Source organism: Sorex fumeus, unplaced genomic scaffold (assembly GCF_029834395.1).
Source record: "Sorex fumeus unplaced genomic scaffold, SorFum_2.1 ptg000006l, whole genome shotgun sequence".
Lineage (NCBI taxonomy): Eukaryota > Metazoa > Chordata > Mammalia > Eulipotyphla > Soricidae > Sorex > Sorex fumeus.
The window spans coordinates 57,878,538-57,900,904 of record NW_026606063.1 but is presented as its reverse complement, the minus strand read 5'-3'; the positions used below and the strand labels follow the sequence as shown (position 1 = coordinate 57,900,904).

Below are 22,367 nucleotides of genomic sequence, written 5' to 3'. Positions count from 1 at the left end.
TGTTACTGTGTCTGGCATATCGAATACTCTCGGTAGCTTGCCGGGCTCTTAAAAAAAAAAAAAGGAGGTTCTACTATCTTATATTCCTCTGGATGTGAGCACCATAACTAAACATGTGCAACACCCTGGTCATGGCAATCACCACATATCAACAACAATGGGAGTGGGGGGCAGAGGAAGATATACATACAGCTGTGATATAAATACAACTAGCAAAAGCACTGACAGTTAGCCTTTCAAAAGTAAGAACTTCAACTTTTCCTCAGACGTAGAAGTGAAAGGTTGGAGTGACGATATGGTTCTGTCTTCAGCTATCAAGGTAACAATTAAAGTTCCTAGATGTCAGTTGGAGCTGTGCCTGGAAAGATGACATTTGGTTGAAGCAGGAAGGGAGAGAATCTAGTGAGGAATTTAGAGAGTTAGAGAAGCCATAGATCTTCAGAAAGCAGGCAATGGTATAGAAGCCAGTTGTAAGAGAAAAGACGAAACATCCATCCATCATGTATTTGGTTGCTGAAAATGTACTCTTTTAGGTGATCGGTATTTGACAGTGAATATTTAGAGTCTAGAGTAAAACTTATCACTTAAAATCTTTGGCATGGAGGTCAGAGAAGTAGTACAGGGTTAGAGTGCATGCTACTGAGTCTAAATCGATTCCCTGCACCACCTGGCTTCCCCCCACGAGTATCAACATCTTCAACCTTGGAGACCTCTGAACACTACTTGGAAGTACCTTCCCTGAAAAAAAAATTTCTGACTGGGCCAGCGAGATAGCACAGGGTTTAGAATGCATATCTTGCATCTCACCAACTCAGATTCAAATCCCTAGCACGACTGAGCACAGAGCAGAAATAGCCCTTGAGCATCTCCACTTATGGCCCAACGCCCACCACCAACCCATTCCTACAAAAAAACAAAAAATAAAAATAAACCTGTGGTTTGCACATTACAGGAAATGATCACTCTGGATAAGAACTGCATGCTGAAAGTAGGTAAAGGACCAAACATGATAACCTCTCAGTATCTGTATTTCAAACCACAATGCTCAAAGAGCTTTGTTTTATAGTCTCTGGATCTTGGCTATTGATGAGATTACATGGCACAGGGGGCAGTTTGTGGGCATGACTGCCTAGCTACTGGAAAATGGGGGATCTGGGTGGAGGAGGCCGAGTCCCGATCCAAGCAAGCTTGGAGATCTCAGCCCTGGGTCCCGCACACCTGGGTTCCTTTGCCAGTTTCTTCATGCGTGAGGCTCATCCAAGCGTGTGGAGAGTGGCCTTGAGCATGGATGTGGTTGGATTCCAGAGATCTTCAGTTGTGTTGTCATTCACGGTGCAACCTCTTATAGTCTAGTTCTCCCTCTCAGAGAACACAGCAAGCTACTGAGAGTATCCTGTCCACAAGGCAGAGCCTGGCAAGCTCCCCGTGGTGTATTCAATATGCTATAAACAGTAACAATGATGGGTCTCATTCCCCTGACCCTGAAAGAGCCTCCACTGCGGCACGATTGGGAAGGACGAGTAAGGAGAGAATGCTAAAATCTCAGGGCTAGGACAAATAGAGACATTACTGGTGCACACCCAAGCAAATCAAGGAACAACGGGATGACAGTGATACAGTGAATGCTGAGAGAGAGAGAAAGAGAGAGAGAGAGAGAGAAGAAAAGTGCCTGCAATAGAGGTAGGCTGGGGGAGGAGGGGGCGGGGTAGGAGAGATACCAGGGACATTGGTGGTGGAAAATGTACACTGGTGGGAGGATGGGTGATAGAACACTGTATGACTGAAACCCAATCATGAGCAGCTTTGTAACTGTGTGTCTCATGGTGATTTAATTAACAACATCAACAACAAAACAAAAACTGGTCTGGACCCTATGCCCAGGGCAGCATTATTCACAAATCAAAACACAAAATCAACTTTGTGAGTGGATAAAGAACCTGTGGAATAATATTTACTCAATGGGATAAAGATGAACTCATGCCATTGGGAACAAAATGATGAAACTTGAGGTATACAGCTAAGTGAAACAAATGAGGAAGTGAAAGAAAACTGCCAGGTGGTTCCGCTCATATGTGAGCTATGAATGACTTAAGCAAGCAAACTGACAAAAAAAAAAAACCTAACGGAGGGACTAGAACACTCTGGTAGTTATTTGAGGGAAGTTAGAGAGGAGTTAGAGGGGCCTTTATGGCAATTGAAGTGGGTGGGAAATTATACACTCACAGAGGTGTAAAGCTAGTCACCCTAAAACTTCAAATTTTTGTAAGCTCTTTTTTTAAAATTAAAATGACTCAGAACAGATGACTGGTTAAAAAAACTTTGGTACATCTACACAGTGAAATACTATGCAGCTGTTAGAAAAGATGAAGTCATGAAATTTGCATATATGTGGATCAACATGGAAAGTATCATGTTAAGTGAAATGAGTCAGAAAGAGAGGGACAGACATAGAATGACTGCATTCATTTGTGGAAACAACAGAATGGGAGACTAACACCCAAGACTAGTAATAGTAGAGATAAGTACCAGGAGGATTACTCCACAGCTTGGAAGCTGGCCTCACATGCTGGGGAAAAAGGCAGCTCAGTTAGAGAAGGGACCACCAAGTAAAAGGTGCTAGGAGGGCCCAGTCGGGATGGGAGATACCTGTTGAAAGTAGACTATGGACCAGACGCGATGGTCACTTAATACCTCTACTGCAAACTACAACACCCAAAAGGAGAGAGGGAGGGAGTGAGGGGGGGGGAGAGAGAGAAGAGAGAGAGAGAGAGAGAGAGAGAGAGAGAGAGAGAGAGAGAGAGAGAGAGCACAAAAGGGAATGCCCTGCCACAGAGGCGGGGGTGGGAGTAGTGGGAAGGATACTGGGATCATTGGTGGTGGAGAATGGGCACTGGTGGAGGGATGGGTACTCATCATTGTATACTGAAATGCAAACACAAAAGTTTCTAAGCCTATAACTATACCTCATGGTGATTCATTAATAAAATATTATTTTTTAAAAAAAGACCCGGTCAACATCAACACTTCAAGTACTGAACAACCAGTGCCTCGGGCAGCTCAGAAGCAGGGCGGGGCCGGGCGGACACCCAGCGAGCCAGCTGCACGCAGCATCCTTTGGGTCCATGCTGCACCACAGAGCTACCTCCGTGCGTGTCCCCGCCGGCACCCTGCCCGGCGCGCCGAGGGTGGGGGGTGACCTCGGGGCTCGCCCGCCCCTCGCGCGAGCCACTCCCCCGGGAGAAGCGGCGCGGGCGCCTGCCACGGACCGAGGAGCGCCCTGCGATTGGCCGCGGCCTGTGCCGTCACCAGGAAGCGCCCGCCGCGGCCACCCGCTGCTTAGAGGCGCCTCCGCGGTGCAGCGGGTGCTGGTGCCCAGCGGTGGCGGCGCTAGGACGTGGTGCCGGCGTCCCCGCGCCCGCTGACCTTGGACCCTGGCCCCGCGAGCCCTCGCCCGACAGCGCAGGCGCCTGGCAGGACCAGCGCCGGCGGCCAGGTAGGGTGAGTCTGGACCTGGCCGGGCGGCCCCGGGGCTGCAGCCCCCTTCCCTCTTGTCCTCTCTCTGAGCATGGGACACAGTACACGGCCCGGGCCTCTCTGACCGTTTGCGCAGGCCCGGCCCACTTATGCAGGCGTCAGAGCTGGGCCCAGGGAGGGGACCGGGAGCCGCTGGCGCAAGGAGGGGACGTGTGTGCCAGCACAACCCGGCCTCCAGCCTCGGCCTCTTTGGAAGAAGTCCCGTTTTTCATCCTTGTTGCACGAGGCGAAGAGGACGCGCCAGGACCTCTTGCTGACTCTTACTTGGCACCTGGCCTCTCCTCTGCAAGCCTCAGTGCCCTCTGTCAAATGGGACGCCCTGCCCGAGGGTGCTGTGGAGGACACAATGAGAAGCCACCAGTGCCTGGTGGTCGGGAGGGCAGAGCCCAGCCTTCCCCCCAGTCAACGCCAGCAAGCCAGCAAGTGCCCGCCCCAACCCCAAGTGTGGCAGATGGGGTGGCCTGTGCCTCTAGAAGGGCTCTCTTGTAGGACCCACCCCACCACCCAGGACACGTGAGCCCAAGTCCAACATTTCATTGCCACCCAGATTTGGATTCCAGTCCTTGGGAACTTGGGCAAATCCATTGACCTCTAAGCCTTGGTGATTTCATCTGCAAAATAGAACTGATGGTTCGGCCTTTCACTGGGGAACCCCCCCCCCCCAAATAAAAAGAATGAAATCGGACACTGTTGGGGAAGTACGAAGTTCAGATTGGTTTTTCAGCTTGAGCAGTGACTGTTCTGGAATCTGTGGTGTGCAGGTCTTTTGGCCTTGCGCAGCCTTTTGACAGTGCTTGCATGGGAGAGGAGGGTGGGTGCTCTTTGACACCCCTGGTTTTCTGGTCCCACTCAACTGCCACCACAGGGATCAGATTGGTGACCTGGATCTGTTGGGACTTTGCCTGAGCAAAGCAGTTGGGTTGAGCAACAGGAGTCTGGGATTTGTATCGGCCTGACTGTTAAGGGTTGCTTTAGAGAGCAGGGAACCATGCAAGGATGCAGGAGGAGGCATGGAGCCAGACTTAGAGGCAGAACAAGAGAGTAGGCTCAGATTGGAGCCTGGCATTAAAAATGGGACCTTTGCCCTTTTCGCACCCTTGACTGATGGGAGAGGGAAGCCACCCAGCTCTCCCCTGCTGTCATGTTGGCTCAACCAACAGAGAAGCTAAGCCCTATCTCTGTGACAGGCACAGTGCTGGGAGAAAGGAAATGACTATTGTTTGGACAGCAAAGTTGAGGCTTCTAGAAGGCTGAGCGGCCTGGTGGGATTCTTACTTGGTCATGTAAGCGCTAGGAAGCATTTGAAGTAGGAGGGTAACAGGATCAATGTGCCATTTCAAAATCACTCATGGGGGCAGGAGCGATAGTACAGTGGGTAGAGCATTTGCTTTGCACATAGGGCCTAGGTTCAATCCCTGACGTCCCATACGGTCCCCTGAGCATCACCAGGAGTAATTCCTGAATGCAGAGCCTGAGCATCATTGGATATGAGCCAAGACAAAATGATAAAATAAAAAAAAACAGCTCATGGCAGCTGCAGTAGGTAGTTGCCCATGCATTAGATGTGCCCTTCTCTCCACAGGCTCCGATGCTGGTCTCCGGAAGAAGGGTGCTTACAACTCTGCTACGGACCCAGAGGTGGCGCTACCAACCAGCCAGGGACATGCGACTGGTACAGTTCCAGACAGCCCACCTGAAGGGACCGCACCTGGGCCTGGAGTCAGGGAATGGCGGCGGGGTCATCAACCTCAATGCCTTTGATCCCACACTGCCCAAGACGATGATGGAGTTCCTGGAGCAGGGAGAGGCCACATTCTCCATAGCAAAAAGGTGCATTAGCAGGCAGCCTTCTGGCCTTGCTTCTCTGCTCACCCTGGGAAACAACCAGCAGGCGGCACTTGCAGGGGAGCAGGCCCACCTGCCTTTCCTTTCTCCCTGTTCTTTGGGTGAAGAGCCTTAGAAATCTGATCTTTGGGGCTGGAAAAATAGTAAAGCAGGTACGGCATTTGCCTTGCATGGGCCTGACCCGGGTTCAACCCCCAACATCTCATATGGCCCTGAATGCAGAGCCAGGAGTAACCCCTGAGTATCACTGGGTATTGTCCCCTCCAGAGAGAGAGAGAGAGAAAGAAAAAAGAGAGAGAGAGATTTGATAGGGTTGTCTACAGAGGGTGAAACTGAGGCCAGGGGTGGGTGACTGTCCCATGCTCAGACCTTTGGTGGCAGAGCCAAAACTTGGCCTGCCTACTATAGTGGTCTGCAACTTTAGTGTCCTCAGAGAAGTCCTGAGAAGCTGGGGGAGTGCTGGAATTCCAAATTCCTTAGAGGAGAGAGGACTGCAAATTAGTTAGGAGCTGGGTGCCCTATGAAAGCTGGTCTAAAGGTATTGATGAAAAGTTAATTAAAAACCACTTTGAGGGCTGGAATGATAGTACAAAAAGTATGGCTTTTGCCTGGCCTATGGCTGACCCAGGTTCGATCCCCCAAACAACGCCAGAAGTAATTCCTGAGTGCGGAGCCAGGAGTAACCCTCAAGCATCACCAGTTGTGACCCCAAAACAAAAACAGAAAAACAAAAAAAAATCGACTTTGAGATAAAAAAAAAAAATCCACCGATCCACCGATGAAACTGGCAGAAATGTTAGTGCAGCATGGGCAGCAGTATGCTTTCCATACTCTCGTAGTGGCTGGGATCGGAAATTACTTCCATGCTCCTCCCTAGAGCATGGGGCTATCTCTGCCACGTAGCAATACAAAGATGTGTGTGTGTGTGTGTGTGTGTGTGTGTGTGTGTGTGTGTGCGCGCGCGCAAATGTACATGTGCACACGTGCACATGTAAGGTGTACAGGATGTGTTGTTATTTGTACAAGAAATAGCTAGAAGTGTACTCTGTACCTGAAGAGCTGTCCCAAGGACTTGTGGGTCTCCTGAGTGTGACCTGCATTCTCCAAGAACAGACTAGAAAGATGGAGAGAGAACACCATGGTTCCCGTCTATGCCTTTTGAGTTCTCTGGCAGGAATATTATTATGTAATACGGGGAAAGAAATCAAGAGATCAGCAGTGCTCTGATAGCAAAGGTTTGGTTTCCACACTAACTGATGATTGTAGTTCTGAACATTCTAATAGAATAGCATCCCCCTATAGCTGCTGCAAGGCCTCTCCAGTGTTTTCCCAGCCTGTCCCCAGCCTGTTCCTGTATTCCTCTGGTCTCTGTAGGGCCCTGGGTGCCCAGCTGCCAGTCCTAGCACGGTCAGAGGTGACCTTCCTGGCTCCAGTCACACGGCCAGACAAGGTGGTGTGTGTGGGCATGAATTATGTGGACCACTGCAAAGAGCAGAACGTGCGCGTGCCCAAGGAGCCCATCATCTTCAGCAAGTTCGGCAGCTCCATCGTGGGCCCCTACGACGACATCCTCCTCCCTCCTGAGAGTCAGGTTGGTGCCTCCCCACCGCCCTTCCCAAACCCTCTGTCTTCATCTAGCCAAAGGGAGCCTCTGTCACTTGTCACTCTGACACATTAAACAGGTGACAGGCTGCCTGGAGAAATTATTTTGTATCTTTCACTGATTAAGAAAGTAACATAGCTACATTACAGGAAATTCATAGAACTTAGATAAATATAAAAATTAAGTCACCTGTTCTCCCATTGCTCAAGTTGGTAGTGTTCTGCTGTATTTTCCCAGTCCCATACTTACTTGCATTGTGCACAAACTTACCAATTACATAGGACATCATCAAGAACATTTTTCATGCCATTAAATATTCTCTACAGAAAATTTCGGTTACTACTTTGTTTTCAGTGGCCATGAATTTATTCAGTAATCTGGATACTTCCAGTTTTAGAATTTTATAAATAAAGTTGCAGTTACTGTCTTTTTAAATGTTAATTTCCTTTGAATAAGCTTTGATTGTGTCAAAGTCTAGGTAGTGTTTCAGAACTTGTCTGAAATTGATCTAGCATGAACATCAGAAGATATAATAGCAATTCACATGTCCATCCTTAAAAAACACTGATTTAAAAAAAAACACTGATTTTTCTCTCTCAAATTTTTAAATATTTTGGAAATTATAGGAAAGCTAAAAAATAATAGACACTATTCCCCTGAGTTCACATAAACATTTTTTCATATTTGCTCTTCCTCTCCCTCCCACTCTTCCTGCCTCCTTTTTCTCTCTCCCTTTCTCTCCCTACTCACACACACAACGGTATTTTATTGGGGAAGAAGGGCCTGAGAGAGGAGTAGAGAACTTTGACCAATGCTGACGGAGCTTTCATAGAAACTTCAGCATGCATCACCTTCTAAGATTTCTTCTAAGAACAATGTCTAATGACCATAATGCATTATCATAACTGAAAAATTTAACCTTAGTAAATTTATATACTTCAGTTGGGAATATTTCTGATTGCCCTCGGGATGCCAGGGACCCCAGTCAACTGGGCTCAAGACAAGCACCCTACCTGCTGTACTATCACTCTGGCCCAACCACTGATCCTTTTGTGTCACTAAGAATACCTATCTTGTATTTTTACTCAATTATTTGGTAAATTATCACATTCTTTTTGATGTTCAATAGTCCTTAACTGATCCACGCAAGGGCTTCCTTCAAGCTGGCTCCCATCCCCCATCACTTTCTCAGGATTCCTTGCATTCTTGCCAGAATATTTCAGGTTGATCTGTTTCAGACCTAGAATTAGGTAGTTCTCCCAAACACTAGTTCTAGTAGGAAGATCCTAGACAATAATAACAGGTTTAGGGTGTGTTCTCAGCAGCAACTCTGGTTGCTACCATTAGGCTATTTGAATGCTTAATTGTGTCTGTTTTGTAGTTGCACTTTGTTGATTAGGGAAGGGCTGAATGCTTTCATTTTGTCTGTATAGCCATGTGTGTTCCTATAAATTGCTTATTCAATCCATTTGCCCACACTTGTTTTGATGCATTAATTCTTAGTCGAATGAGTCTATCCAGGCACTTAGAGCACTGTCTGGCACACAGTGGTTTGCTGTTATTACTTGGTAATGATTTTTTTGGAGGAGTGACTTTATTCTTAGGCCCCAGACACTTTATTCTTCTTTAGTCAGAATGAGCAGCTATGCCTATATTCACTGGTACTATCTGCCACTGCCCAGAGCTTTGGGATCTATAAGTATCTCCCAAGTTGCTCACTCCACTCTGGCTGTAGTTACATATATGGCCAGTGGAGCCCCACAGTTAGAGGATTAGACCATGAGGCAATATCTGGCACCTCAACCTGGGTATGGGTCACTCACGGTTCCTTTCCCACTCTACAGGAGGTGGACTGGGAGGTGGAGTTGGCTGTGGTCATTGGAAAGAGAGGCAAGCACATTAAGGTGAGGAGGAAGGGGTGATAGTATCTGTCCCTTGCATTGGAAAGTGGTGAAACCAACCTCCTCCTCTGTCTTCTGACTGACCTGCCACCTTTGACTAGCTCTGGCCATTAATGCGGGGTTAAGGATTTGAGATCCTGTTACGGGGGTTGGTGTCACTGGGATCTAGCAACCCCCTGTTCCCCACAGGCCACAGATGCCATGGCTCATGTGGCTGGTTTCACTGTAGCACATGACGTGAGTGCTCGTGACTGGCAAATGAGACGCAATGGAAAACAGTGGCTTCTGGGAAAAACCTTTGACACCTTCTGCCCCTTGGGCCCTGCCTTGGTGACCAAGGATAGTATAGCAGGTAGGTCAGAAGGCCAACATGAAGACACCCTCCTTGTGCATGCACGCGCATACAAACACACACACACACACTCTCCCACCTGGTCTACCCCTGACAGGTGGGCCTGGCTTCTTCCAGCTGCTTCTGTCTAGAAGTCTGGGTTGGGAGAAAGCACAGCTGGCCCTTAAGCATCACAGAATGGCGGTCAAAAAGCCCACGCACTTGCGCAGTAAGGGAGATGCGAGAACATGAATGGGACCTTTCAGCCAGCATGCCCAGAGCAGCGCCAGCTTCAAGCAGCAAGGGTGGTGAGCCAGCAGGAAATATGGTAGCCCAGCCATGGAGGCTGCACATGGCCAGGCAGTTTCAGCCATATGCCATCCTGTGCAGTCATCGGTGAGATTAAATTATGTTCCAGCTGCTCTTAGGGGTGTGCTTGTGACTAAGACAGTCAGACCACCAATGAAAAAGTGAAGATAAAGGACTTCTTAGCCAGGACACCATTATAGGTAAGCTGACCCCTCTAACATCAGGTACGGGTGGTGTCACTGACCCTGCTCGTACTGGTCCCCGTTGCTCTGTAGATACTGAGTCATTTTGTTTTTTTAGTTGCCATCTTTGCCATGGATGGATATTTTTAAGGGAGAAAAATTAAAAAAGCCATCTGTCTCTCCCTTTTCAGGATCTGTGGTATGAGAGGTAGGAAGCCAAGCGTATTTGCGCAAAGTATCACCCACACCTATTCTCAGGATGTGCTGGGTCAAATCCATGGTGGGCACTCCTGGACTTGCCTGAGCAATCCTACCGGGGTGTTGTGGGGTGGAGATGGGAGGCAGGGGAATAAGACAATGGTGAAACGGGTCATACCTCACCCAAATAACCACTGGCAGTTGCTGTGCCAGGTGGTTGGATGCACAGAGGCCCGAGGAGGTCAGTTTCCATGGCAGGCAATGCCAAGTTGAAGTGGGAACAGAGTTCCTGGAGCATGTATAGATGGACCAACACACAGCCCATCACCTCTCAAGTCCTTAGGCCTCCTGGTGTTTTCATTTTGATTATTGGGAGAGGAGAAGGAAGAACTTCACATTGTTATTTTTGCATTTCAGATCCACACAACTTGAAGATCTGCTGTCGGGTGAATGGGGAGGTAGTCCAGAGCAGCAATACCAACCAGATGGTATTTAAGACGGAGGAGCTGATAGCCTGGGTCTCCCAGTAAGTGGGACGAGGCCTTGCCTCATGACCTAACTGTATACTGAGCTGGTTCCTCCTTTCCTGCCCTGCACCTCTGGTCTCACCTGGTCCTTTACCCCAGGTTTGTCACTCTTTACCCTGGGGATGTCATCCTGACTGGGACCCCTCCGGGTGTTGGTGTATTCAGGAAACCTCCTGTCTTTCTCAAGGTAGGTTGTTTAAAAGGAGGAATGGGAGAAGGGACCTAGCAGGCCTAACAGGCTTGGTTCAGCCTTGTGAGGCTCAAGCCTATGTGTGTGTGGACATGGCAGACAAGACTGACAGCCTCATGGTATGCTTTGTTGCAGAAGGGTGATGAAGTCCAATGTGAGATAGAAGAAGTAGGTGTCATCATCAACAAGGTGGTGTGATGGTTTCTGCTACAGGCCCAGGACTTAGGACACGAGGTGAAGGCACTTGTTCAGGGGGCCCAGAAGGGAGAAGCAACAGAGCCCTTCCCTCAATAAACTTATCAGGCCAAAGCAGCAACTTGGTTTCTGCTACTGTTTTATAGGGTTGTTTCTAGGAACGAGAGATACACTGCATCTAGTAGGGGCTCTAGGGGAGGGGATGGTAAGGCTGTGGGTTCAAAGACACAAAGACACTGCTGGGTAGGAGTCACATCTTTTATTATACCTCATTTATTACACTAATAGGAAGAGACCACAAAAGATGATCAAACCTCAAGGGTCTTCCCAGTCTTCTCAGTCAGGGGCATGGCTTTATCTGAGGCTGAGGAGTCTCAGCACAGGCTGTCGCCACAGTTCTAGTTACAAATGAACTGCCGGATGAACTTCTCTAGCTTGTCCTGATTGTCCCGGCTGGTGAATGTGGGGGACAGGTGGAGTATTGGGCCTGTAGGGCCTGGCGTCTGCTGCAGCACCTGGGCCATAGGGAAGGACAATAAGCACTCCCCCAGTGGGCACGCTGCCCTTTGCAGAATGCAGTGCGAACTCAGTATTTGGGGCTGGGGGGGGGGGTTACAAGTGCCGCCTGGCAGACTATAGGAATAGAGGAGCCAGTGGTTGGGACGGCATGAGAGGCAGGAAACCAAATGGATTTGAGCCAAGTATCACCCACATATATTCTCAAGATATGCTGGGTCAATTCCCAGGTGGGCACTGCTGAGCTTGCCTGAGCAGCCCTATCAGGGTGTGGGGCTGGAGATGGGAGACAGGAGGACAAGACAATGGTGAAACGGGCCCCTCTCACCCCCAGGTCTCTGAAGGTCCAGATAGCACTCATGGCAAGGTTTGGGTCAGCACACTCTGAAGGGAAGAGAGGTGAAGGCTCTAGGGAGGGCAAGGAGCCACTGGACAGCGGCTTCTCGTGTCCTCCTGTTGATAGAAGGAACCACCTTTCCTTGTTTAAACGGGATCCAAAGGCACTCTAATGTCTGCAGCCCTCATTCCTGGAGTTGGGCCACCTCTGTTACTGCCCAACAGGGGGCAGCAGCCACCCGCAGGCCCTCCCTGGAGCCTGGCTGGTGCCTGAAACTCACCGAAGAACCCATCTTCCTGTGCAGTAGCCTTCAGAAACTCAAACAGCTGCTCCACACAGCCCGATTCTGCCAAGAGAGAAGGCATAGCCCTGGGATCCCCTGTGCAGGCACAACTCCTGCCCTGCGCTCCGCTTCTCCCCAAGGATGGCCAGAGCAGTACAGGCCTCACCAGTGTCTGGCAGCTGCCCCTGATGGAGGAAGGCCACAGCGTATGCAAAGGCCTTGAGCAGTGGGCTGAGCAGGCGGCAGAGGAAGAGGAAGAAGTCAGGGCAGCGAGACTGCTGACTAAGCTGGAGGGGACAGGCAGGGTGAGGGCAGGCTCACTGCCCCCTCCAGCCTACCCCCTCCCCACGGGCTTCTCCGAACGCACCCTGAAGTACCGGCCCTCAGCCTCTTCAAATTCATCGCTGTCGCTATCAGTAAAATCCCCACTTGGTTTCCATAGCAGCTTTGCACTCAAACGCTGTCGCCCTGTGTCACAGGCTGGCCGGGAGCCTGGCGTCTAGGGGTTACAGGAGCCATTGGTCCCTGTCAAGCTGGCCAAGGCAGACCAGGCCCATCAAGCAAAAGTAGAAAATGCAAATCTAGGGAGCCCAAAAGATACCCAGGGCCATGCCAGACCATGATACCTGCAGAACAACTTGAATTTTGTTCAGTCTGGTCACAATGAATACATACCAGCCCGGGGCAAATGTGGTCCACCAAATTCCAAGGAAGAAAGTAGCAGGAGCCACACTCACCCCACAGCATACACATTGCCCAGAGGAAGCCAGGCTCTTGACAGGGGCTTGGTCTCCGATTACCCTGCCTACCTCCTCAGCAATCAGGAGCCCACACTGGATGAGACGATCCAGGACCTCTTGGCAATAACAGTAGGAAGACTGGCAGGGCTGAGGAGAGAAAAGTTTCCATATGGTTTCAAGAGGCAGGTGAAGGGCAAAACCCTGGCCAGAGGTGTGGGAAGAGAGCTACTGCCATAGGTTTTAGGAATGAGGCCCAGGCAGGCCTGGGTCCTTCCTCTCACCAAGAGGGTGTTGGCACAGGAAGGTACTGGGCTGGCAGGGGAGGTCTGACCTGCAGCAGCAGCAAGTCCTGTGGTAGCAAGTGTAACAGCAGCAGGATCTGGCGATACAGCTCGTTCTGGCTCAGCAGCTCGATGCCCTGCAGCTCCCAGGGCCCCTCCGGTGGCACTCTGCCTGCAAGCAGCCCTCGGACCGCACAAGCTGGGGAAGGGACCTGTGAGGACACTGCTCCCTGCATCCCCAGATGCCTCCCACCCACCCCGGCTGTGGGCACTCACCACCCACCGCCTCACTCAGGAAGGCAGGCAGCAGCTCAGCACTCAGGTGTGCGAGGTGTGTGCGGCCTAGGCCAGGCCGTGGGACCACCAGCAAGTCCCCCTGATGGACACGCAGTAGGGCAACATGCTCCCGCAACAGGCTCAGTGTGTGCTGTACCAGGCACCGCAGCTGCCCTGAGAAGCCCACATCAAAACCACGCAGCAGTGTCTCTTCCGTCAGCCAGGAGAACTCCCCTAGGAGCTGGGACAGGAACACGCCCTGGTGGGGGGTCGGGGGGAGTGCAGGGGGCTGAGTAGGAGGGCCACCCTCTCCCAGTTCCCTGCCACACTGTGCCTAAGCACCTACCTTGGGGTGCTTAAACAGCAGCAGAGTTGCCATGATGGCTGTGCTCATCACTGCCGAGCTGGCCACGCTGGCTGGGACCAAGGGAGGAGGATGCTGTTCAGACTCCCCCGGCCCAGCAGCCCAGCCTGGTCCCCCTCCACCTTCACAAGTCTTTGCAACCAAGGACACACCTCTCCAGACTCCCTGGCAGCAGCCACCATCACCCCTCTACCCCACTGCCCCCACAAATCCACCCGAGGGAAGGCTGGTCCTTGAGTGCCACCCTAGTGGAGAATTGGCATTTTATCAAGTAACATGCTGAGAGTCAGCTGGGGAGCTCAGGGACCTCCCCTGACCCTCAGGCCCACCCACCAACCCCCAAGTCTGATACAGAGGAGCACTTAGGACAGTAATAATGGTAACTGTGGTATGAGTCTGCTCTGTGCAGGTACTGTAAAGTCCTCTGTGCAAGGTTCTTTTTGGTCATGGCATCCCATAAACAGCTAAGGCGATCAAGCTCAAGAGAGGTGAGCTGAGGAACCTGGCTAGGTGGCATGGCAAGGCACCAGCCCTGTGCACTGCTGCCTCCCATTGCTCTGTTGAGGGATGTCGGGTGTAGAAACACTCAGAATGGAGGGTCCTGCTGATGAGAGAAAAGCTCCAGAAGAGAAGGGGCTGCTCAGGAACCTGCCCAGAAGGCTCAGCCGCATTTTAGCTCACCATTCAGGACGTGACGACTCAGCCTCCTGACAAGTAGCTGGTCTTCTTCCTTGAGTGCTAAAAGGGGCCCTATTACTGGGGTCCATTCCTGTTCTTTCTCCGTGTCTGGCACGACAGTACTAGGTTAGAGACAAATAGGCAGTAGGGATTAAACCTATAATCAATTATTGGGGAGCCCAGTACTATCTCAAATGTGTCATCCCTTCCCAAACTAATAGTAGGGAGTGCTCCTGGAACCCTGGGTGCAATATCCCGTACTCAAGATTCTCCGATTACAGGTAAGTGGGGGAAGGTTGTGCTTGGCACTATTCTGTATAAACCATGGATCTGTGGTGTAGGAAAGCTAGAGCTAGTGATGTTTGTGTATGGGAGGAGTGCCAGCTTAGACCTACAGCCAAAGGGCTGCTTGCCTTGCCCCAACACCCACACACATCCCTGTGCCTACCATTTGCCCAGCACAATGGGCTGCAGCAGCTGCTCCAGGGTCTGCCTGCTGCCCCAGCAACTTCTGGCGTTGATGGTGTATTCCTGCTCAAGATAAAGGCTTCATACTATCTGCCTGCTCCATGGGAAACTTGCTTATCTGGATGAGCAAGGCTATCTCTGTATAGGTTTGGGGATTTTTGGGGGGAAGGAGCATACCCATCATTACTCATGACTTACTCGTGGCTCTGTGCTCAGGGATCACTCCTGGTGGGGATCCAGGGACCATAAGGGATTCCAGGGATAGAACCCAGGTCTGCTGCATGCCCTACCCACAGGGGTTTTTACAACCAAGAACCAGAAGCTCCAGGGAAGACCTTAGATATTTCAGCCTTGCACCAAAGGTTCCATACCTGCAAGGAGAAGGGCTGGGCCAGGTGCACACGGACGCAGGCCCGGCGGTTGCAACCCCAACCTCGCAGGCTCCGCAAGACAGCCAGAGCTCCTGTCCATAGCCCCAGTGGGGCTGAGACCTGCAGGGAGGAAGTGCTCAGTGCGTGCTCAGTGCACACTCAGGGCACTACTTTCTGCCCAAAATCTATCTCAAGGCCAAACTGGTACCTAATCTTGACAGTAATTTTTTCACCCATGCAGAAAATCTCACTGGGTCTTTTGAGGATGAAACTGATGGTACCAGTCTTAACAGCGATGATCACAGAGGGTTCCCTTTGCACTTCTCACCACCCAGTCCCAAACAAAACTTGACCATAGGACACAATATTATGTCTCCTCTCTGGAGACAGTATTCACTTGGGTCCCTGAGGCAGGAGGAACTCACATGATATGCATCATGAAGTGCATCTGGAACCAGGTCATAGGTGATGGCCATTGGCACCAGTGTAGCATCTGAGACAATTCCCACCTGGACAGCCTGTACTACTGATCCTAACCAGGCCTGGCCCAGGGCTGACATCCGTGGACCCTGGACCCCAGGGGGCTCCTCCAAGAAGATGAGCAAGGGCTGCCCACTGACCAGCAGCTGCTCCACAGCCTGGAAAAAAGAGGTGGCAGATGACAATACTCAAACAGATACAGGTTCCTCTACCCTCATCCTGGTCCATATACAAGCACCATGGTACTTACTGCATGGACCACAGCCCTTGCGAGGACCCCCTCAGAGCTGTCAAGAGAGAAGTTGGTCTCTGGGGGCAAGAAGAGGCCCCCGAGCTTCCTCAGCAGAGATCTGTGGAGCACAGGACAGAAACTGATGAGAAAATGGGGCTCAGGAGTTAGGACTAAGTGGGTTATTGAGAGCTTTGCCCAGCCATGGTCATCCAGGACCTGCATGAACACTGAGGCCAGGCATAGTCCTAAGGCCCACTGCTGACCCTCCATGAGTTCCTCAGGAGGCTGACAGAGGTGGAGAGCAGAAAGGTCAGGAATAAAGCTGGGGGCTCTGCCAACACAGCTCCCTGTACATCCCCACACCCTCCCTGCCTGAGGATTTCTCTAATGGCTGTCTAGAGGCACGAGACTTTACCTGAGTGTGGGGGAGCAGATGCGGGGGTCCCAAGCAACACGGAGTACACCAAGGCCCTGAGAGAGCAGCACGAAGGGCAGCAGAATCCCATCCAAGAGTGACTTGTGGGTACAGAGGAGGACAAGCGGGGAGCCCTGCTCCAGGGAGAGCCAGAGGGAAGTGTTAATCCCCCTCTCTCAAGACTGAAACTGCCTCCAGATCGAGGGCAGCCCCAGAGGGAGGGGGATTCAGCTTAGCCGTTCTTCCTGTGAGCAAATTTCCCAAAAGTACAGCAGCTCTAACAATTTTAAGGTAATGTACTAAAGTAATGGTTAAGACCATGATGAAAAGACGTTAAAGGAAGTCCTGAGGGAGCAGGACCGTGAGACCATAAGAGAAGGTCGTCACAGAGCAGTGGATTTTTCCCACCAGCTGAGAGGGATGGTCCCGATTTCAGGGCCTGGCCCAAGCTCTGCCCCCTGCCCCCCTCCCTTCCCATCCCAATGGAAGGCGGGCCTCACCGCCTGCACAGCCTTGTGGACCATCTTCAGCTGACCCTTGTGGAGCTGCACATTCAGGAAGAGGCAGTTCAGGAATCGCAGCAGCGCCCAGCTGAAGAGCCTGGGGAGTGATATGGCTGTCCACCTGGTGCTCCACAAAGGCAGAACTTATGATCCCCACTTGACCAAAAAGGAATTGTGACTCGGACATGACAGAAGCTGAGTAAGAGAAAGCTGAGAAGTGGTAGTGGTGCTGGGATGGAAAGTGGGTCTGACACTCATGCAATGCTCTGTGAGATTCTCAACTCCCAAGATCTCATGGTGGGCTTCATAGCATCCTATCTCCATTTATCCCAAAGGAGATCAGAGGTCAAGACTCTCCACAAATGATCCTGAAAGGTCTTTTCCCACAAGCAAGCTGTTGGGAGAAGTGAAATAAATGGGGAGTTAATGATACTTGAGAAGGGATAGCTGAAGGGACAACATCCAGAGGCCCAACGGGACACCAGCTTTAGTGACAGTTGTCCTTATATAAATGCAGAAAGCATATAGATTTGGTGCACAGGCATGACAGCTATGCTTCTGACAGCTCCCATTTCCCCATGAAGCATAGATGCAGCAGCAGCTAACAGTGGGAAGTCTGAGATGTAAGCCTATGTACCCCTTTGAAAATTTCACTCATAAAAGAAACCAGTTGTTCAACCAGTGTGGTTTTTTACTAATGGTCCTGCCGCTTATGTATATCTACAGAAGGTAGGTATCCATGGTCAAACAGAAGTGGGTTGTGCCCAGTCCCTCCTTCAGAAGGCGTTATTATTACAAGAACTAAAGTTAAGCCATGAAAAGCAGGAGACACTGGTATAAAGGTGGTTAGATCAAGCAACTGACAGTCTGAACAGTAAAACAAACTATTACTGGACAACTGGTCAAGGTCACCAATAACCTCATTTCCTGTCTTGCTCAGGTGGCCTCTTTCAAGACTACTGAGTCCAATATGCACAGCTCTGCGCAACTCTTTCTCTCACTAACTCATCCCCAGGTTTTAAATATAATTTATTTGCTAAAACTCTGCAAATATATATGTTCCTGACCCCAATCTCTCTCTGAGCTCCAGACTTATAAGCAACCTGCCTCATTCTCTTTACCAGCATGAAGACACATGCAATCTTATGATCAATACAACCTTTGTGAGCCCAATTCACTCCACTAAGTTTGCCCCTTCTGTCCATACCACTGGATTCTTGGCCAGAAACCTTGTCTCCTGAGTTCTCTCATACCTTTCATCATGCTCTTCTAATCCCTGCAGTCCAATGCATGAGGGAGGAATATACCTTCATATAGCTCACTCAATCTACCAGCTTCTACTGTCACCACCACATTCCACCTAACCATTGAAGCAGGCAGGCAGCAAAAAAGGAAAACCCCCTGCCTCACCCCCACCCCCACCATGACACTGAATTCTTGGGAATTAATAAAACCAACTAGCCCTAAGGCTGCTAAAAACCCACTTTGTGAGCACAGGAACTAAGGTCTGATAAGACCTTTACCAGGCACCAGGACTGACCAGAGAAGCCCCAATCCCTCTGGACAGAAGCACCATAGGCCAGAACAAAGGCCAGGAAAGCGCCAAAGGCAGGAAAAAAGGCCAAGAAAAGAATTTCAAAGAAGACTATCCACTGTGCCAAACTCTACCCTTTGGCAACCACCCTAGCAACAGACTATTACCTAGACAAAAAAATCCCATGTGGGACAGGTTGGGAAAACCCTATGAAAGCCAACTTGAACAAAGGAAGCACATGCACATATGCTGCCCAAGACCATTGCTGCTTGTGCTCATGTGTTACTGCTGAGTGTATGTGGTGCTCAAGCATGTGTCGCCCACATCTCCCCTCTTGAGATGTGTACTTTCATACCTTCATATTTTGACACTGGGATGTGTACTGGGGCTCTCTCTTTCTCCACCCTAGAGAGGCCCGTGTTCTCTCTCCTACCTATACCCCCTCTCCCTCTCTCTCCCTATCCCCCTCCCTCCCACCAGCAGCATCATCAATCAGAAGTCTTCAGTTCTCTATTCTTGATCCCAACCAATCCCATCATTCCCTGTTTAAAACCATTCCAGTGACTGTGAATGTAGCTCTGTAGAGAATACTAGCATATGTGAGGCCCTGAGTTTGATCCCTGGCATCACAAAACAGTAACAAAAAATTATATTGGCTTTAACTTAGAAATCAATGCAGGGGTTGGAGAGACAGTACAACCAGTAGTTGTACTGTCTCTTGCCTTGCACACAGCCAATCCGAGTTCAATCCCTGCCACTTCATATGGTCCCCTAAGCCCTGACATGATCCCTGAGCACAGAGCCAGGAGTAAGCCCTGAGCATCACCAGGTGTAGCACAAAAACTATAAATCAATATAAACTTCTATGGCTCTATTCTTCTGATCCCTTAACTTCTCAAATTCATCTCTGACAGCTCTCTCTCTCTCTCGCTTAGCCTACTTCCAACTATATCAGCTTAAAGAAAAAAAATCAACCTTTTCCTGGGGCTCACACTACTCCTCTAGTAAGACTACTTTCCTGTTATTAGACCCAGAAGCTAGCTCTTTTCCCATTTTTTCCCCTTGTAAGTCCCTTCAATACTCTCTATTCTAGCCCCATCCATCCTTGCAACTATGCATCTGTTCTCCCTGACTTGTGTATCCCTTTACTCATTGAACCAGTGCTCTGAATCCATAAAAAGCTCCAATGTGTGCCAAATGTGAGAGAAGCTGGTATGAATATAGGAAGGAGGATGGGTGCCTCTAAGATTAGGCAACCACTATGCCTCTCTCTTTATATATATAGGAACCTGGCCTGTGGGAGGGGGGGGGAGTGAAAGGCTGGAGGGGCTATTAAGAGTCTAAGCCAAAGCTGAAGGTTCCTGGAGTGCCCCCCCCAGGCACCTACCCCCAAGAAAGATAACACCCAGGTGTGTACAGATGGGAACCTGGGCTAAATGTGAGGGATGACTCATATCACCCACCAAGGAAGAATATGGCTTCCTTGGTGCTTCCAAGATCTCATAGGATTCAGATCAGGGGTACCTGCCCTCAGGCTTTCTTGCAAACATACTAACTGGCTCCTGATGAGAGGAATTGATCTCCCCAAGCTCAGCCCACACTCTCTCTCCAAAAAGCAGGGGTTCTAGCCTCTGAACGAATGCCCTCAGCAGTTACCTGAGCAGGAAGGAGTGGCGTGGGGCCTGAATGTGGCCCAGGATGTGTTGCACCTCTTTCTTCACAGAGCTGGGCAGTTGGCCGTCCCCAGCCCCTCCTGAAACCCTCCCTGAGATGATATTCTGTATCCTGTAACATGAGGGTAGTGGTCAGGCTGAGGCAGAGCTGCAGGAATTCACCCTCGCCCTTTAAACAAAGGCCCCATGTAAAGATAAGACCCAGCCATACCTGCCTGGAATCCATGTCATCCCTTCAAGGATCCAGAAAATTCCACCCAAACTCTATTCCCCGCCTCCTCACCCAGAGCTTTCCAGGATCTTCTGTGAGTCGTCTTGGCAAGGAGGTATGTGCTGTTCCAGTGACCACAAGAAATAGCAAAGCCTCCGAACCAGCCAGCCCCGAAACCTGGACAAAGCCCCCAGAGCAGGGAGAGAGCTTTCAGAGGTCTATACTCAACTAGAAAACTAGAACGCACAAAGGGTTCTTTCACCCCCATGGTCTAGGAACACATGATCTGGCTTATCACAGAGCTGGGAAAGGAAGCACCTGCCTGTCTAAGCCCTATTTCCACCCCTAGCCCTGCTGAATGGGGTAGACTGCACATACAGCAGGCAATCCATAAATGGCGGCAGAAGATCCATAGAAGAGCTCTAATGCTGCTTCTTCCTGCTTACAGGTATGGAGACGAGGCTAAGAGCCTTCTTTTTACTCCTCAGAGGAAGAGAATTACTCCAGCCACCCTGCACCCAAGGCCCTGCCCAATCTCTACCCAACCCCTAACTGTGCCTACCTGGTATTCTCCTCCTTTACCAGGATCACATTGCAGAAGCCCAGATCCATTATGCTTCTGTGGAAGAGGGACTCCTGCCAAAGAGAAAGCAGGAACAACGTGTCCTGTGGGGATCCTTACAAACCAGCAAAAGAAATTCCTTGCTCTGTCTTCTGTGGTATTTTTGCCTGAAGGACTAAGGAGTCTACCAGGAGAGTGGATTATGTTATAGTATTTCCCCAAAGATGGCCAACCTCAGATCCTGAAACTTGGTTAGGAAAAGAGTTCCGTGGTGAAAAATGAAGGGCTGCATTCTCTACAGTCTCTCTTGGACAGTAGCAGATTAAAAGTCTCTAAGGTCTTTCATCAACAGCGGAAGGGACACAGCCTAGATCTCCATCAGAACCCTGTGTCCCATTGGTACCTGCACAAGACATGCATGTACATCAACATGTGCTGGGGGAACAGTGAATAGGCAGTGTCCCCAAAACTGTGCAACAGGATTTGTAGAGGTCTGGCAAGAGTCCAAATGTGTGGCCACACCCTAATCTCAGACCTTTTTGCACTTCCCCACTCAACTCTCCCAGGCCTGGGAGCCAGATCTGTGGTAGTCAACCCCACATCAACAATATGACAATACAGTGTATCTACATTACTGCTAGTGAAAAGGCAAGGCTCTTTCATGCCTCCTTCCCTCCACTCTTAGCAGGGGAAGGTGTAGCATGAAAGGACATAGAGGAAGTTGCTTCCCAGGCTGGAATCCTGGCCCTCCATCACTCACCCAGCTCTTGGGAGTGCAGGTCTGGCAGCAACGACCCACAAAGGGGCGATACTTTCCCAGAAACGGCGTGACAGCCTCCAGTTTCATCCCAAAGCCTGAGGACCAGAGGATGGTCTAGAAAAGGACCACATGGAGAGATGAGAGGACTCAGAGTCCTTAGCAGCGGGAAGGTGGTCCAAGAAGGAAGGGCAGAAGAGGGGAGGGAAAAGAGAAGAGGGTGTTCTGGGAATGGGTGAGCCACAGTACCTCCTGGGCATTCTGACTGCTCCTCTGCTGGGTTTTGAGTCTGGATTCCAACATGGTGTCCATGGAAGCCTTATAAGCAATGAGAACTAGTCACCTCTGTCTCCAGTCTTTACACCAGAACCTAGGGAGAGGTGGGAGGACAGAGGAGTTCAAGAGCATGAACCATAATTAGGGATTCCTGAGTTGATCCACAAATTCATATGCCTAGCATTGGACAGACAACACTCAGAACAGCAATGCTGAGAAACTATACTAGAAGTTGGTTTTGAAGAGCAAAACGCTGCAGCCTATATACAACTGGCCCCTCTAAGGAACCAATGGTGTATCAGATTAGAGGTCCCTGCAGCTAACAGAAAGAATATTATTTTACCTACAACACCCACCTTCCATCTCCCAGCAGAGTTAGGAACTGTACTAAAAACTCATATCCTTCCATGAAGAGGTAAAGAACAAGACTGACTTGGCAGGAAAAAGACATGGGGCTGCCAAAAGAGGAACAGAACCATTGACAGAGGCTACCAAATCCTACTTAATGTTCTTCTTTCTACTGCACACTGGAAGCAAGCCCTTTATCTATTAATCATTCTAAGAATGGGGCTAGGTACTAGGTGGGGACAGTTGA

At 50.2% G+C, this 22,367-nt stretch overlaps 2 protein-coding genes across 4 annotated transcripts; one reads left to right on the top strand and one right to left on the bottom strand.

Moving 5' to 3' along the window:
* Window positions 1-3,341: 3,341 nt before the first annotated feature.
* LOC130031411 (fumarylacetoacetate hydrolase domain-containing protein 2A) lies at window positions 3,342-10,936 on the top strand. The gene is made up of 8 exons (XM_056122754.1): window positions 3,342-3,493; window positions 5,117-5,364; window positions 6,754-6,970; window positions 8,827-8,886; window positions 9,073-9,235; window positions 10,321-10,429; window positions 10,530-10,617; window positions 10,756-10,936. The coding sequence occupies exons 2-8, from the start codon at window positions 5,123-5,125 to the stop codon at window positions 10,816-10,818; spliced, it is 942 nt and encodes a 313-aa protein (XP_055978729.1). The 5' UTR covers window positions 3,342-3,493; window positions 5,117-5,122; the 3' UTR covers window positions 10,819-10,936.
* A 277-nt stretch (window positions 10,937-11,213) lies between these two features.
* GPAT2 (glycerol-3-phosphate acyltransferase 2, mitochondrial) lies at window positions 11,214-21,808 on the bottom strand. 3 transcript variants are annotated; one of them, XM_056122620.1, is made up of 21 exons: window positions 21,746-21,808; window positions 21,500-21,613; window positions 20,740-20,813; window positions 20,250-20,354; window positions 19,950-20,078; window positions 16,757-16,856; window positions 16,257-16,390; window positions 15,860-15,959; window positions 15,555-15,767; window positions 15,130-15,249; window positions 14,739-14,821; window positions 14,294-14,412; window positions 13,595-13,665; window positions 13,249-13,507; window positions 13,023-13,171; window positions 12,761-12,838; window positions 12,319-12,450; window positions 12,118-12,238; window positions 11,949-12,014; window positions 11,660-11,715; window positions 11,214-11,330 (listed from the first exon to the last, which is right to left on the bottom strand). In XM_056122620.1, the coding sequence occupies exons 1-21, from the start codon at window positions 21,806-21,808 to the stop codon at window positions 11,214-11,216; spliced, it is 2,403 nt and encodes an 800-aa protein (XP_055978595.1). The 3 variants fall into 3 exon arrangements, with proteins under 3 accessions (XP_055978595.1, XP_055978604.1, XP_055978612.1); XM_056122629.1 differs by having other exon boundaries at window positions 13,249-13,489; XM_056122637.1 differs by lacking the exon at window positions 15,555-15,767 and having other exon boundaries at window positions 13,249-13,489.
* Window positions 21,809-22,367: the final 559 nt, after the last annotated feature.

Coding starts and splice junctions, on each gene's coding strand:
- LOC130031411 (XM_056122754.1), top strand. CDS start 5,123: ATGCTGGTCTCCGGAAGAAGGGTGCTTACAACTCTGCTACGGACCCAG. Junction 9,236..10,320: donor GACCAAGGATAGTATAGCAG/GTAGGTCAGAAG, acceptor TTTGCATTTCAG/ATCCACACAACTTGAAGATC. Junction 10,430..10,529: donor CTGATAGCCTGGGTCTCCCA/GTAAGTGGGACG, acceptor CCTTTACCCCAG/GTTTGTCACTCTTTACCCTG.
- GPAT2 (XM_056122620.1), bottom strand. CDS start 21,808: ATGGACACCATGTTGGAATCCAGACTCAAAACCCAGCAGAGGAGCAGT. Junction 21,614..21,745: donor GCAGTCAGAATGCCCAGGAG/GTACTGTGGCTC, acceptor GTCCTTTTCTAG/ACCATCCTCTGGTCCTCAGG. Junction 12,451..12,760: donor GGCTCCTGATTGCTGAGGAG/GTAGGCAGGGTA, acceptor TGTAACCCCTAG/ACGCCAGGCTCCCGGCCAGC.